At 46.2% G+C, this 15,921-nt stretch overlaps 1 protein-coding gene across 1 annotated transcript in view; it reads right to left on the bottom strand.

The window, feature by feature from the left end:
• ptchd1 (patched domain containing 1) overlaps positions 1-7,074 on the bottom strand; it is an 86,163-nt gene extending 79,089 nt beyond the window's left edge. The window contains exons 1-3 of the mRNA XM_036945618.2: positions 5,545-7,074; positions 5,324-5,442; positions 3,916-4,017 (exon numbers count right to left, since the gene is read on the bottom strand). Coding sequence (XP_036801513.2) covers positions 3,916-4,017; positions 5,324-5,442; positions 5,545-5,631 — 308 coding nt within the window. The 5' untranslated portion in view covers positions 5,632-7,074. The remainder of the gene's footprint in view (positions 1-3,915; positions 4,018-5,323; positions 5,443-5,544) is intronic.
• Between the last annotated feature and the right edge of the window lie 8,847 nt (positions 7,075-15,921).

Raw genomic sequence — 15,921 nt, 5'->3', positions numbered from 1 at the left:
GTATACGATGATTCGGTGAGCAAGTTTATTAGCAAGTGCATCTGTGATGTTGTACGCATGGCGACAATTAAAACCTTCCCCTACCAGAAACCGTGGATTGATGGCAGCATTCGCTCAAAACTGAAGACGCATACCACTGCTTTTAATCAGGGAAAGGCGACCGGAAACATGACTGAATACAAACATTGTAGATATTCCCTCCGCAAGGCAATCAAACAAGGTAAGCATCAGTATAGAGACAAAGTAGAGTCGCAATTCAACGGCTCAGACAAGCGAGGTATGTGGCAGGGTCTACAGTCAATAACGGACTACAAAAAGAAAACCAGCCCCGTCGAGGACCCCGATGTCTTGCTCCCTGATAAACTAAACAAATTACTTGCTTGCTTTGAGGACGATACAGTACCACTGACACGGCCCGCGACCAAAACCTGCAGACTCTCCTTCACCGCAGCCAACATGAGTAAAACATTTAAACGCGTTAACCCTCGCAAGGCTGCCGGCCCAGATGGCATCCCTATCCGCGTCCTCAGAGCATGCGCAGATCAGCTGGCTGGTGTGTTTACGGACATATTCAATTAATCCCTATCCCAGTCTGCTGTTCCCACATGCTTCAAGAGGGCCACCATTGTTCCTGTTCACAAGAAAGCTAAGGTAACTGAACTAAATGACTATCACCATCATGAAGTGCTTTCAGAGACTAGTCAAGGATCATATCACCTCCACCCTACCTGACACCCTAGACCCACTCCAATTTTCATACCGCCCCAATAGGTCCACAGATGCCGTAATCACAATCACACTGCACACTGCCCTAACCCATCTGGACAAGAGGAATACCTATGTAAGATTGCTGTTCATCGACTACAGCTCAGCATTTAACACCATAGTACCCTCCAAGCTCGTCATTAAGCATGAGACCCTGGGTCTCGACCCCGCCCTGTGCAACTGGGTCTTGGACTTTCTGACGGGCCGCTCCCAGGTGGTGAGGGTAGGAAACAATATCTCCACCCCGCTGATCCTCAACACTGGGGCCCCACAAGGGTGCGTTCTCAGCCCTCTCCTGTACTCCCTGTTCACCCATGACTGCATGGCCATGCACGCCTCCAACTCAATCATCAAGTTTGCAGACGACACTACAGTGGTAGACTTGATTACCAACAACGACGAGACGACCTACAGGGAGGAGGTGAGGGCCCTTGGAGTGTGGTGTCAGGAAAATATCCTCACACTCAACATCAACAAAACAAAGGAGATGATCATGGACTTCAGGAAACAGCAGAGGGAGCGGAAAGTTTTAAGTTCCTCGTCGTACACATCACGGACAAACTGAATTGGTCCACCCACACAGACAGCGTCGTGAACAAGGCGTACCAGCGCCTCTTCAACCTCAGGAGGATGAAGAAATTTGGCTTGTCACCAAAAGCACTCACAAACTTTTACAGATGCACAATCGAGAGCATCCTGTCGGGCTGTATCACTGCCTGCTACGGCAATTGCTCCGCCCACAACAGCAAGGCTCGCCAGAGGGTAGTGAGGTCTGCACAACACATCACCGGGGACAAACTACCTGCCCTGCAGGACACCTACACCACCCGATGTGACAGGAAGGACAAAAAGATCATCAAGGACAACAACCACCGAGCCACTGCCTGCTCACCCCGCTATCATCCAGAAGGCGAGGTCAGTACAGGTGCATCAAAGCTGGGACCGAGAGACTGAAAAACAGCTTCTATCTCAAGGCCATCAGACTGTTAGACAGCCATCACTAACATTGAGTGGCTGCTGCCAACATACTGACTCAAATCTCTTGCCACTTGAATAATAAAAAATTGGATGTAATAAATGTATCACTAGTCACTTTAAACAACGCCACTTTATATAATGTTATATAATGTTTATATTACATTACATTACTCATCTCATATGTATATACTGTACTCTATACCATCTACAGCATCTTGCCTATGCCATTCGGCCATCGGTCATCCATATATTTATAGTTCCTAGTTCAATAAAGGTTAACTAAATAAAATGTAAAAATGGCAGCATCATGCTGTGGGGATGTTTTTCAGCGGCAGGGACTGGGAGAATAGTCGGGATCAAGGGAAAGATGAACAGAGCAAAGTACAGAGAGATCCTTGATGAAAACCTGCTCCAGAGCGCTCATGACCTCAGACTGGGGTGAAGGTTCACCTTCCAACATGACAACGACCCTAAGGACACAGCCAAGATAACGCAGGAGTGGCTTCAGGACAAGTCTCAATGTCCTATTAGATAGTAATAGTAGATAATAGTAGATACTAGTAGATATGTAGATAATAGTAGATACTAGTAGATATGTAGATAATAGTAGATATGTAGATAATAGTAGAGACAAAGCTATTAGACAGTAATAGTAGATAATAATAGATACTAGTAAATATGTAGATAATAGTAGAAACAGAGCTATGAGACTAATAGTAGATACCAGTAGATAATAGTAGATACTAGTAGATATGTAGATAATAGTAGACAATAGTAGAGACAGCAATTAGACAGTAATAGTAGATAATAGTAGAGACAAAGCTATTAGACAGTAATAGTAGATAATAATAGATACTAGAAAATATGTAGATAATAGTAGATAATAGTAGAAACAGAGCTATGAGACTAATAGTAGATACCATTAGATAATAGTAGATACTAGTAGATATGTAGATATTAGTAGAGACAAAGCTATTAGACAGTAATAGTAGATAATAATAGATACTAGTAAATATGTAGATAATAGTAGATACTAGTAGAGACAGCTATTAGACAGTAATAGTAAATACCAGTAGATAATAGTAGATACTAGTAGATATGTAGATAATAAGGAGAGACAAAGCTATTAGACAGTAATAGTAGATAATAATAGATACTAGTAGATATGTAGATAATAGTTGATACTAGTAGAGACAGCTATTAGACAGTAATAGTAGATAACGGTAGATAATAGTAGATACTAGTAGATATGTAGATAATAGTAGATACTAGTAGAGACAGCTATTAGACAGTAATAGTAGATAATGGTAGATAATAGTAGATACTAGAAGATATGTAGATAATAGTAGATACTAGTAGAGACAGCTATTAGACAGTAATAGTAGATGCACAATCGAGGGCATCCTGTCGGGCTATTAGCTATTAGATAATATTAGATACTAGTAGATATGTAGATAATAGTAGATAATAGTAGAAACAGAGCTATTAGACAGTAATAGTAGATAACAGTAGATAATAGTAAATAATATTAGATACTAGTAGATATGTAGATAACAGTAGATACTAGTAGAGACAGAGCTATTAGACAGTAATAGTAGATAAAGGTAGATAATAGTAGACACTAGAAGATATGTAGATAATAGTAGATAATAGTAGAAACAGAGCTATTAGACAGTAATAGTAGATAACAGTAGATAATAGTAAATAATATTAGATACTAGTAGATATGTAGATAACAGTAGATACTAGTAGAGACAGAGCTATTAGACAGTAATAGTAGATAAAGGTAGATAATAGTAGACACTAGAAGATATGTAGATAATAGTAGATAATAGTAGAGACAGCTATTAGACAGTAATAGTAGATGCACAATCGAGAGCATCCTGTCGGGCTATTAGCTATTAGATAATATTAGATACTAGTAGATATGTTGATAATAGTAGATAATAGTAGAAACAGAGCTATTAGACAGTAATAGTAGATAACAGTAGATAATAGTAAATAATATTAGATACTAGTAGATATGTAGATAACAGTAGATACTAGTAGAGACAGAGCTATTAGACAGTAATAGTAGATAAAGGTAGATACTATTAGATACTAGTAGATATGTAGATAATAGTATATAATAGTAGAAACAAAGCTATTAGACAGTAATAGTAGATAACAGACCTGTTGACAGGAAACAGTGAGTCCACCAGGTTTCCTTCTATCTTTGCCAGACTGTGTTTAGGAACCAGGAGGGACTCCACGTTACCTTCCACTCTATACCGACTGAAACGCACACACACGCGCACACACAAACACAATAGCAGAATAACTTTGTGCAACATGTCATCATGTCAGAATCTGCTACAGGCCTGCACCAATCATCATGTCATCATGTCGGAGTCTGCTACAGGCCTGCACCAATCATCATGTCACCATGTAGGAGTCTGCTACAGACCTGCACCAATCATCAACATGTCGGAGTCTGCTACAGACCTGCACCAATCAACATGTCATCATGTCAGAGTCTGCTACAGGCCTGCACCAATTATCATGTCACAATGTCGGAGTCTGCTACAGGCCTGCACCAATCATCATGTCAACATGTCGGAGTCTGCTACAGGCCTGCACCAATCATCATGTCATCATGTTGGAGTCTGCTACAGGCCTGCACCAATCATCATGTCATCATGTTGGAGTCTGCTACAGGCCTGCACCAATCATCATGTCATCATCTTGGAGTCTGCTACAGGCCTGCACCAATCATCATGTCGGAGTCTGCTACAGGCCTGCACCAATCATCATGTCGGAGTCTGCTACAAGCCTGCACCAATCATCATGTCGGAGTCTGCTACAGGCCTGCACCAATCATCATGTCACCATGTAGGCGTCTGCTACAGGCCTGCACCAATCATAATTTAGGAGTCTGCTACAGGCCTGCACCAATCTACATTTAGGAGTCTGCTACAGGCCTGCACCAATCAACATGTCATCATGTCGGAGTCTGCTACAGACCTGCGCCAATCATCATGTCACCATGTAGGAGTCTGCTACAGACCTGCACCAATCATCATGTCGAAGTCTGCTACAGGCCTGCACCAATCATCATGTCGAAGTCTGCTACAGGCCTGCAACAATCATCATGTCGAAGTCTGCTACAGGCCTGCACCAATCATCATGTCGAAGTCTGCTATAGGCCTGCACCAATCAACATGTACAAGTCTGCTACAGGCCTGCACCAATCATCATGTCACCATGTAGCAGTCTGCTACAGACCTGCACCAATCAACATGTCACCATGTAGGAGTCTGCTACAGGCCTGCACCAATCATCATGTCACCATGTAGCAGTCTGCTACAGGCCTGCACCAATCATCATGTCACCATGTAGCAGTCTGCTACAGACCTGCACCAATCAACATGTCACCATGTACGAGTCTGCTACAGGCCTGCACCAATCATCATGTCACCATGTAGGAGTCTGCTATAGGCCTCCACCAATCAACATGCTGTGGCCCTTCATGCCATGTGGCTTCTTTTTCTGAATAAAAAAATATAACATTGAGCTCTGTATTGTTAGCTGTGTCTGTTACCTGAAGCTGGCCCCCAGCAGGACAGACACCAGTACGGGGGCGGAGGCGAAGAAGACTGGGTGGCTCGCCACGAACCGACCCAGAGCCTGGAAAGAGCTCCTCAGGCCTGCCTGCAACACCTGAATCACACACACACACATAGATACACACACAAACACATGAACATCCTTTCTCTCTCTCACACACACACACATACATCCTTCTCTCTCTCACAAACACACCTGGCGCAGCATCCTCCTAGCGCGCTCTGGACACAACGTCTTGAGCCTCTCCCACCAGCGAGAGGAAACAGCGGGCACACCGACCATCAGGTGCACACAGCATCGGGTCCACAGGCACTACTGTCCCAGTGTTCTCCGGTAGACAGACAGAAAGACAGACAGGAGGACAGCCTAGTTCTCCCTGGTCAGACAGCTCCTTTTCAGGGCTTCACTCATCAGAGCCCCTGGCGGCAGACTGTAGCTCCAACAGATAAATAACCTGCAGATCTGTGTCTTTCTCTCGCTCTCTGTCTCTTGCTATAATATATATATATATTTCCCCCTCTATTTCTCTCTTCCCCCAACTTGCTCTCTTTCCCCCCACTTCCTCTCTTTCCCCCAACTCTCTATCGTTACTCCCTCAACTCTCCCTCTCTCTACAGGTTGGGTGCAGCAGACAGTAGACACAGTAGCCTAGAGAGCAGCAGATGCCGGGAGATAATGGCACTTCTATAGAGACAGCTCCATAGATAGACGACAGAACTAACCTACATGGGTAAATGAAGGCAACAGAGATCCAGTGAAAGCAGCCAAGAGAAGCGATAGCCTATCCTTAAAGCAGCTAGATGGTGACGTTATAATCCAGAGTGGGCGCAGTGGACCCCTCATATCTCCCGCCTCATCCACCCTTCTCTGGGTGTAGCCAAGATAGATAAAATCGCTAGTTTAGCACGGTAACTCGGTAATCCAGTAGCACTGGCCCAGAGAGTGCAGGCTCGGTAAAACTAGGTGAAAAAAAGATTCCCCGGTGTGTGTAGGTGATGTTATCCGGCTAGGTCGCGCTGCAGCGGTAAAGGCTTTGTCATCGCCTCCTCACGCGCCACTGCCCCATTATCACCCCGGTGGCTCCACGCCACTCTCTCTTCCACTGGCCGCTCCTCTCCGTTGTCCTCACGCTCTAACAAACTGACATCACTAATTACCGGCTGGCTGGCAAACAGTGATTCCGTTACTGATGCACCTCTTCCCGCGCCCCGCCTCTCTCTCGCCTCGCTGGTAATGCAGAGACTCAAACTCAGAATCTCATTTTTTTCAGGCAGTCAGTGGGAGCGCCAGCCTCTTTCTCTGTAACTGTTATCAGTTACCAGCTAAAATATTACAATCAAATTACAGATACTTTTCAAAAAGTACATAATTACTTATTCGATTACTTTTACATTCAAAATAATATTTGTGAGAAAAAAAATCTGACATTCAATAAATCATTGAAAAAAAGTCACACATTTAAATTAAATTGGTTAAATTTGTTCCACCTGAGGGAGAACACAAGTCAGAGTCTAATATGATGACACACAAAATGCATTTGATGGATCCTTTTGTCTTCTTCTAATGCCTCTCAAGGGGAAAGTAATCCAAAAGTAACTGAATGTAATCAGATTGTGTTCTCCCTCTCATCACTCTGTTTGGTTCTGACCCTTGTGATATTTAGCTCCAATCTCACTGGTCACTCTGAATGCTGCTGTACTGTATGTTTACTGTTGGAATGTATTTAGCTGTTTCCATAGCAACCAGACAGATCACTTCTTCTTTGACAAGCTCTGGTTCCCATGGTGATGGCTCCTGGTGCTATGGTGACACACACAGAGCGAAGAGAGAGAGCGAAGAGAGAGAGAAGAGAGAGAGCAGAGAGAGAAGAGGGAGCAGAGAGAGCAAAGAGAGAGAGAGCAGAGAGAGCGAAGAGAGAGCACAGAGAGAGTGAAGAGAGAGCAGAGAGAGAGAAGAGAAAGCAGAGAGAGAGAAGAGAGAGAGCACAGAGAGAGAGCAGAGAGAGCGAAGAGAGAGCAGAGAGAGCAGAGAGAGAGAAGAGAGAGAGACTGACACAATTAGACCCAAACAAATCATGACTTGACACATTGGAAAGGAATAACAACAAAAAAACAGAACAAACTAGAATGCAATTTGGCCCTAAACAGAGAGTACCTGCCCACTGTGACTGACCCAAACTTAAGGAAAGCTTTGAATATGTACAGACTTAGTGAGCTTTGCTATTGAGAAAGGCCACCGTAGGCAGACCTGGCTCTCAAGAGAAGACAGGCTATGTGCACACTGCACACAAAATGAGGTGGAAACTGGGCGGCACTTCCTAACCTCCTGCCAAATGTATGTGACCCAGAAAACTAGGTGTATGTCGCAAGTCACGACTTCACAGGAGAGCCGTTTGAACGTAAAAAAATATGTTTTTTATCAAAATGCGTTTTTTGGCAGAAATGCCTTCTCGAACATGTGAATTTTCATGTGCCTTAACAACAAACTTGTATGCCGTCTGTAAATACGAATACAATTGTTAAATTACGAGCCTAGTTGGTTAAGCCACAGAAAAAGTCAGCAACCTTCCCACTAGCCACTAGTTGAGATAATGAGTGGGCAGGACATGCCGAGAGAGGAGTTTGATTAGTCTGCCATATTGAAAGCTTCTGTTTATTTGATCTCTGTGTTTGTAATCCTGTCGACCATTTTTTTTTAAATGTATTGTGTCGTGGAGCTGCATCCTCCACTTTCTGGAGGATCAAGTTTTGAAATCAGTGTAATTAGAGTATGATAGCTAAAGAGATGGAGAAAACACCTGTCTCTGGATTACATCTTCAAACTAAGGGCAACCGTGGTATGGCATTCCTGACAGGGAGACGTGTCCATCATGTATGATGATGTATACAGGTAAGATAGATAGCTACATTTTCAGATATTACACGTATCTAAATTTTGAAAGAAAGTGGTTTAATTTCAAGCTAAAGTGTACTGTTATCTAGCTAGCTACGATTAGCTGGCTGGCTCCCTAGCTGACGTTATTATTGGTTTCCCAGAGCCGTTTGCTGTCCTAGTTAGAGCCTAATGTTAGCTAGCTAACATTGAACCTTGTTGGTTAGCTCCCAGCACTAATGGCCTAATGTTAGGCATTGTTAGGCATTGTTGGCACTTTGTTAATTGTTGCTACTTTGTTCACTGCTGGCACTTTGTTCATTGTTGTTTAACTAGCTAACGTTAGTTGGCTGGCTCATTAGCTAACGTTGCGTGACGTGTGTGATCTTAAACGTTGTTTACCTAGCTAGGTTCATTGTTTACCAAGCTAGCTTGTTATATGTCTTATGTCTTAAGCTTAAGCTAAAGTGTACTGTTAGCTAGCTAGCTAACTTTAGCTGACTGTCTCCCTAGCGGACGCTATTATTCATTTTCCAGAGCTGTTTGCTTTTCTATTTAGAGCCTAATGTTAGGCATTGTTGGCACTTTGTTCATTGTTGTCACTTTGTTCATTGTTGTTTAACTATTTAACATTAGGTGGCTGGCTCGTTAGCTAACGTTATGTTATGTGTGTACAACACCCGTTGAATATGGCCTGCGTCAGTAAACGTCTGCAAAAAAACTTATACTCACAAACACACACTCTCAGCCAACGCTGCTGTCCCATGTTATCAGGACACTTCCCATTTCACACTGTGTATTTACATACTGGATCCCATCATAATATTTCTACTACTGTAAATGTGATTTTAGTTACACTGTTCATACACATGGCATATTTATTTATATACTGGATTCTTAACATAGCTTGCTCTAGTGTATCTACTGATGTACATATTATTCTTAGTTTATCTTGTATGAGTTCCCAGTGATTGCATTTTGATACTGCTACAGTGCTATTTGGGTTGTTAATTGGATTCGTCCTGCCTTTGTATTTTTTTTTGTTTGACATTTTAATTGTTTGACATTTTACTGCATTGTTAGGAGCTAACATTTCATTGCACCGCTTCATTGCACCGCTATAACACCTGCTAAACCAATAAACTTTGATTTGATTTGTTAAAGCAAAAGAAAATCCCATGACTGAACCTCATCTCAGATCGATTGTCTGGGGCCAAGTTAAACCCCTCTTTCATGTAAAAAAAAGTAATGACCATCATGCTTTTAGGGAAAGAGGATCATTTTGTACATGTATTAAACTGTCAGTTTACGCAATTCCAGTCCCCTTGCTTAAGGGGTCCGCTGTCCTCCCCGGTATAATTATTTTATGTAGAAGAACTGAGAAACTCAGTTCTGGTGACTTTTTAGATTGACATTCTACTCCAAAATGAATGAAAAAATCTAAAATTATATTTAAAATATGAGCAAGTATGGGGTTGTCAATTTGCATTTACCCTGTTGGATACCAGAGACATGGACTGTTCTCCATGATCCCGTCCGGCATGTGGTACTGATGCATCAAGGCTCTCACAAACAGACTCCTAAACAGCTTCTATAAGACTGTTATATGGCTAACAACTACTGCTCTTCCTCTCCCACAGACTATCCACACTGACTCTATGCCCAGCCACAGGTCTCTACCCACTCAGACAATAACCTACGCTGCTGCTACAAGGAGTATTGATTGTCATTACAATTATTATCAATCTATTTATCCTGCTACTGGGCACTATTACTCCTGTTTCCATGTATATATTTGTTACGGTTTTCTTGCGTCGAAAGAGAGGAGGACCAAAATGCAGCGTGGTTATCTCGATACATCTTTAATAAAGATAATGACGATACAACTACAAAACAATAAACGTAACGTGACAAACCGAAACAGCCCTATCTGGTGCAAACAAACACAGAGACAGGAACAATCACCCACAAAACACTCAAATAATATGGCTGCCTAAATATGGTTCCCAATCAGAGACAACGATAAACACCTGCCTCTGATTGAGAACCACTCTAGGCAACCATAGACTTACCTAGACAACTCTACTATACCACAATCGCAAAACCTACAAAAACCCCAAGACAAAACACACCACATAAATAACCCATGTCACACCCTGGCCTGACCAAAATAATAATGAAAACACAAAATACTAAGACCAGGGCGTGACAGAACCCCCCCCCCCCCCCCGAGGTGCGGACTCCCGGCCGCACACCTAAACCCATAGGGGAGGGTCCGGGTGGGAGTCTGTCTACGGTGGCGGCTCCGGCGCGGGACGTGGACCCCACTCCAACATAGTCTTAGTCCGCTTGCATCGCTTCCTTAGATTGGCGATCCTCGCTGTCGACCTTGGCCAAGTAACCCTAACACAGGGCCCCACTGGACTGAGGGGCAGCTCCGGACTGAGAGGGAGCTCGGGACTGAGGGATAGCTCGGGACTGAGGGGTAGCTCGGGACTGAGGGGTAGCTCGGGACTGAGGGGTAGCTCAGGCAGGTTGATGGCTCTGGCAGATCCTGGCTGGCTGGTGGTTCTGGCAGATCCTGGCTGACTGGCGGTTCCGGCAGATTCTGGCTGACTGGCGGCTCTGGCAGATCCTGGCTGACTGGCGGATCCTGGCTGAATGGCGGATCCTGGCTGACTGGCGGCTCTGGCTGCTCCATGCAGACTGGCAGCTCTGGTGGCTCCTTGCAGACTGGCAGCTCTGGCGGCACCTTGCAGACTGGCAGCTCTGGTGGCTCCTTGCAGACTGGCAGCTCTGGCGGCTCCTTGCAGACTGGCAGCTCTGGCGCCTCCTTGCAGACTGACAGCTCTGGCGGCTCCTTGCAGACTGACAGCTCTGGCAGCGCTGTACAGGCGGGAGACTGGCAGCGCTGGACAGGCGGGAGACTCCGGCAGCGCTGGCGAGGAGGAAGGCTCTGGCAGCGCTGGACAGGCGGGAGACTCCGGCAGCGCTGGAGAGGAGGAAGGCTCTGGCAGCGCTGGACAGGCAAGGCGCACTGTAGGCCTGATGCGTGTTGCTGGCACTGGTGGTACTGGGCCGAGGACACGCACAGGAAGCCTGGTACGGGGAGCTGCCACCGGAGGGCTGGTGCGTGGAGGTGGTACTGGATAGACCGGACCGTGCAGGTGCACTGGAGCTCTTGAGCACCGAGCCTGCCCAACCTTACCTGGTTGAATGCTCCCGGTCGCCCTGCCAGTGCGGCGAGGTGGAATGGCCCGCACTGGGCTATCCAGGCGAACCGGGGACACCGTGCGCAAGGCTGGTGCCATGTAAGCCGGCCCAAGGAGACGCACTGGAGACCAGATGCGTAGAGCCGGCTTCATGACACTTGGCTCGATGCTTACTCTAGCCCGGCCGATACGAGGAGCTGGTATGTACCGCACCGGGTCTCTCTAGCCCCCCGGTAAGCACAGGAAGTTAGCACAGGAAGTTGGCGCAGGTCTCCTACCTGGCTTAGCCATACTCCCTGTGTGCCACCCCCCAAGATATTTTTGGGGCTGACTCTCGGGCCTCCATCTGCGTCGCCGTGTTCGTCTCTCCAACTCCTTTCTCCTATAACCTTCCTCGCACTGCTCCAGCGAATCCCAGGCGGGCTCAGGCACTCTCCCTGGGTCTACCGCCCACCTGTCTATTTCCTCCCAAGTCTTATATTCCATACTTCGCTGCTCCTGCTGCCGCTGCCTGTCACCACACCGCTTGGTCCTGTTGTGGTGGGTGATTCTGTTACGGTTTTCTTGTGTCGAAAGAGAGGAGGACCAAAATGCAGCGTGGTTATCTCGATACATCTTTAATAAAGATAATGACGATACAACTACAAAACAATAAACGTAACGTGACAAACCGAAACAGCCCTATCTGGTGCAAACAAACACAGAGACAGGAACAATCACCCACGGAACACTCAAAGAATATGGCTGCCTAAATATGGTTCCCAATCAGAGACAACGATAAACACCTGCCACTGATTGAGAACCACTCTAGGCAACCATAGACTTACCTAGACAACTCTACTATACCACAATCCCATAACCTATAAAAACCCCAAGACAAAACACACCACATAAATAACCCATGTCACACCCTGGCCTGACCAAAATAATAAAGAAAACACAAAATACTAAGACCAGGGCGTGACGATATTACAATTAGTATCAATCTATTCATCCTGCTACTCGTCACTACTCCTCCTGTTTACATGTATATATTACAATTAGTATCCATCTATTTATCCTGCTACTGGTCACTATTACTCCTGTTTACATGTATATATTACCGTTAGTATCTATCTATTTATATAAGGTACTGACACTGACCTGTATAACCAACCACTCCAGTAACCCTGCACATTGAATAAGGCACTGTCCTCTATAACCAACCACTCCAGTAACCCTGCACATTGAATAAGGTAATGACACTGGGGCATCCCGAGTGGTGCAGTGGTCTAAGGCACTGCATCTCAGTGCTAGAGGCGCCACTAAAGACCTGGGTACGTTCCCAGGCTGTATCACAACCGGCCGTGATTGTGAGTCCCATAGGGCGGTGCACAATTGGCCCAGCGTCATCCGAGTTAGGGGAGGGTTTGGACGGGGGGCTTTACTTGACTCCTTGCGCTCTAGTGACTCCTTGTGGTGGGCAGGGCGCCTGCGGCTGACCTCAGACGTCTGTTGGACGGTGTTTCCTCCACCCCATAGGTGCAGCTTGCTTCCGGGTTAAGCTGGCAGGTGTTAAGAAGCGTGGTTAGGCAGGTGCTGTTTTGGAGGACGCATGGGGAGTTGCAGCGATGAGACAAGATCGAAATTGGGGAGAAAAAGGTGGTAAGAATAAATAATAGGTACTGACACTGACCTGTATATACAACCACTCCAGTACCCCTGGACATTGAATAAGGTACAGACACTGACCTGTATATACAACCACTCCAGTACCCCTGGACATTGAATGAGATACCGACACTGACCTGTATATTCAACCACTCAGTACCCCTGCACATTGACTAAGGTACTGACACTGACCTGTATATAAAACCACTCCAGTACCATTGCACATTGAATAAGGTACTGACACTGACCTGTATATACAACCACTCCAGTACCCCTTATAGCAGAGTCTGGTAACCCAGGGAACACTCGAAAGGCGAGAGCCCAGTGGCCGAGCAGGGAAGGGTGCTCCGGGCGTACTCCACCCACATGAGTTGCTGGCTCCAGTTTGTGGGATTGGCCGAGACGAGGCACTGAAGAGTCATTTCCAGGTCCTAAATGGCAAGCTCGACTGACCATTGGAGAACGCCTTCCAGAATCGAGACGAGAACTGAGGACCACGATTGGAGACCATGTTGGCTGGAAGTCCATGGATTCGGAAGACGTGCTGCACCATGAGCTGGGCCGTCTTCTTGGCTGAAGGTAACTTGGGGAGGGGAATAAAATGGGCAGCTTTAGAAAACCAATCCACCACTGTAAGGATGGTGGTGTTTCCATCAGATGGAGGGAGACCAGTGACAAAGTCCAAGGATATATGGGACTATGGGTGGTGAGGAACAGGGAGTGGTTGAAGGAGGCCAGCCGGAGCATGACGCTGAGTCTTGTTCTGAGTGCAGACAGTGCAGGTGACGATGAATGAGGAGATGTCAGAAACCATAGTGGGCCACCAAAAACATTGTCGGATGAAAGCCAGATTCCGGCCGGAGCTGGGATGACAGGTAAGCTTCGAGGAATGGGCCCATTCCAGGACCAGAGAGCGGGCCGTATCAGGGACGAACATCCGGTTAGCCGGAACCCCCTCCTGCGCCTTGCGGATCAGGCTCTTCATTCCCCAGACAAGTGTAGCAGCGAGACAAGAGGTAGGGAGGATGGTCTCTGGGTCTGATGTTGTAGCCACAGAACTATACAGGCGATAGAGAGGGCACCAGGCTGAACATTCTTGGACCCAGAGGCGGTAGGTGATGGTAAAGTTAAGCCGACTGAATAACAGAGCCCAAAGAGTTGAGATATTCAAGATTCTTATGGTCGGTCCAAACTAAGTTCTGCCCATTCAAGCCAGTGGCTCCACTCCTCCAAAGCCATCTTAAACGTAAGAAGCTTTGAACAAGACTCAGCGTCATGGGGCGGCAGGGTAGCCTAGTGGTTAGAATGTTGGGCTAGTAACCGGAAGGTTACAAGGTACAAATCTGTCGTTCTGCCCCTGAACAGGCAGTTAATCCACTGTTCCTAGGCCGTCATTGAAAATAAGAATTTGTTCTTAACTGACTTGCCTAGTTAAATAAAGGTAAAATAAAATAAAAAGCTCCTGATTACCAATGTCATAGTTCGTCTCAGCGGAATTCAGGCGATGAGAAAGGAAAGAGCAGGGATGCAACTTCTGGTCCTGGGTCAAACGATGCTGCAGAACGGCCCCCACGCCAACGTCTAAGGCGGCAATCTTCACCACGAACTGATGGGACGGGTCCAGATGGATGAGGATGGGGGCTGTGGTGAAACGATGCTTAAGGTCCAAGAACGCCCTGTCGGCAGTTGGGGAACAAGTGAATGGCACCTTAGGAGAAGTGAGTGCAGAGAGGGGAGAAGCCAGTGTGCTGTAGCCCCGAATGAAGCGGTGGTAGAAATGAGCGAATCCCAGAAAACATTGCAGAGGGTTGGGGCCAATCCACCACCGCGCTCACCTTGTCAGGATCCATCTGAACGTTCCCTTCAGCAATGACGTATCCCAGAAAAGAGATAGTGGAGCGATGGAATTCACACTTCTCAGCCTTCACAAACAACTGGTTCTCCAAGAGGTGCATGGAGGACATGCTCTTGAGCAGAATGGGAGAAAACAAGGATGTAGACAAAACACAAACCGATTCAGCAAAGCTCCTCATGTCTTCCAATGGTGGCTTCATACAGGGAAACAGTGTTTCAGAGCTGGTCCGAGTCTACTGGGTAGGTCATGACCAGTTCCTACTATAACGACACAGGACGAGGCTCAGGGTCAGGGCAGGCAGAAAAGGTAGGAACCGGGAGGACTAGAAAACAGGGACTAGAAAAACAGGAGTACGGAAAACACGAGAGAGAGTAACCGGCAAGAGACAAACAGAAAACACCAGTAGAAATACACAGGGGATAATGGGATCAAATGAGAGACAACTGGTGAGGGGGTGGAGCCAAGCACAAGACAGGTGAAACAGATCAGTGTGTGCCACCCCTGCACATTGAATAAGGTACTGACACTGACTCAAGGATCTCTCTGTACTTTGCTCCGTTCCTCTTTGCCTCATTCCTAACTAGTGTCCAGTCCCTGCCGCTGAAAAACATCCCACAACATGATGATGCAACCACCATGCTTCACCGAGGGATGGTGCCAGGTTTCCTCCAGATGTGAAAATTGGCATTCAGTTCAATCTTGGTTTCATCTGAGCGGAGAAACTTGTTTTCATGGTCTGAGAGTCGTTAGATGCTTTTTGGCAAACTCCAAGCAGGCTGTCATGTGTCTTTTACGAGGTGTGGCTACTGTCTGGCCACTCTACCATAAAGGCCTGATTGGTGGAGTGCCACAGAGATGGTTGTCCTTCTGGAAGGTTCTCCCATCTCCACAGAGGAACTCTGGAGCTCTGTCAGAGTGACCATCGGGTTCTTGGTCAACTTCCTGACCAAGGTCCTTCTCCCCCTATTGGTCAGTTTGGCCGGG

This window comes from Oncorhynchus mykiss, chromosome 15 (genome assembly GCF_057628025.1).
Source record: "Oncorhynchus mykiss isolate SJ-2025 chromosome 15, ASM5762802v1, whole genome shotgun sequence".
Taxonomy (NCBI): domain Eukaryota; kingdom Metazoa; phylum Chordata; class Actinopteri; order Salmoniformes; family Salmonidae; genus Oncorhynchus; species Oncorhynchus mykiss.
The sequence above is the reverse complement of the archived record's forward strand: the minus strand, read 5'-3'. Positions and strand labels throughout refer to the sequence as shown.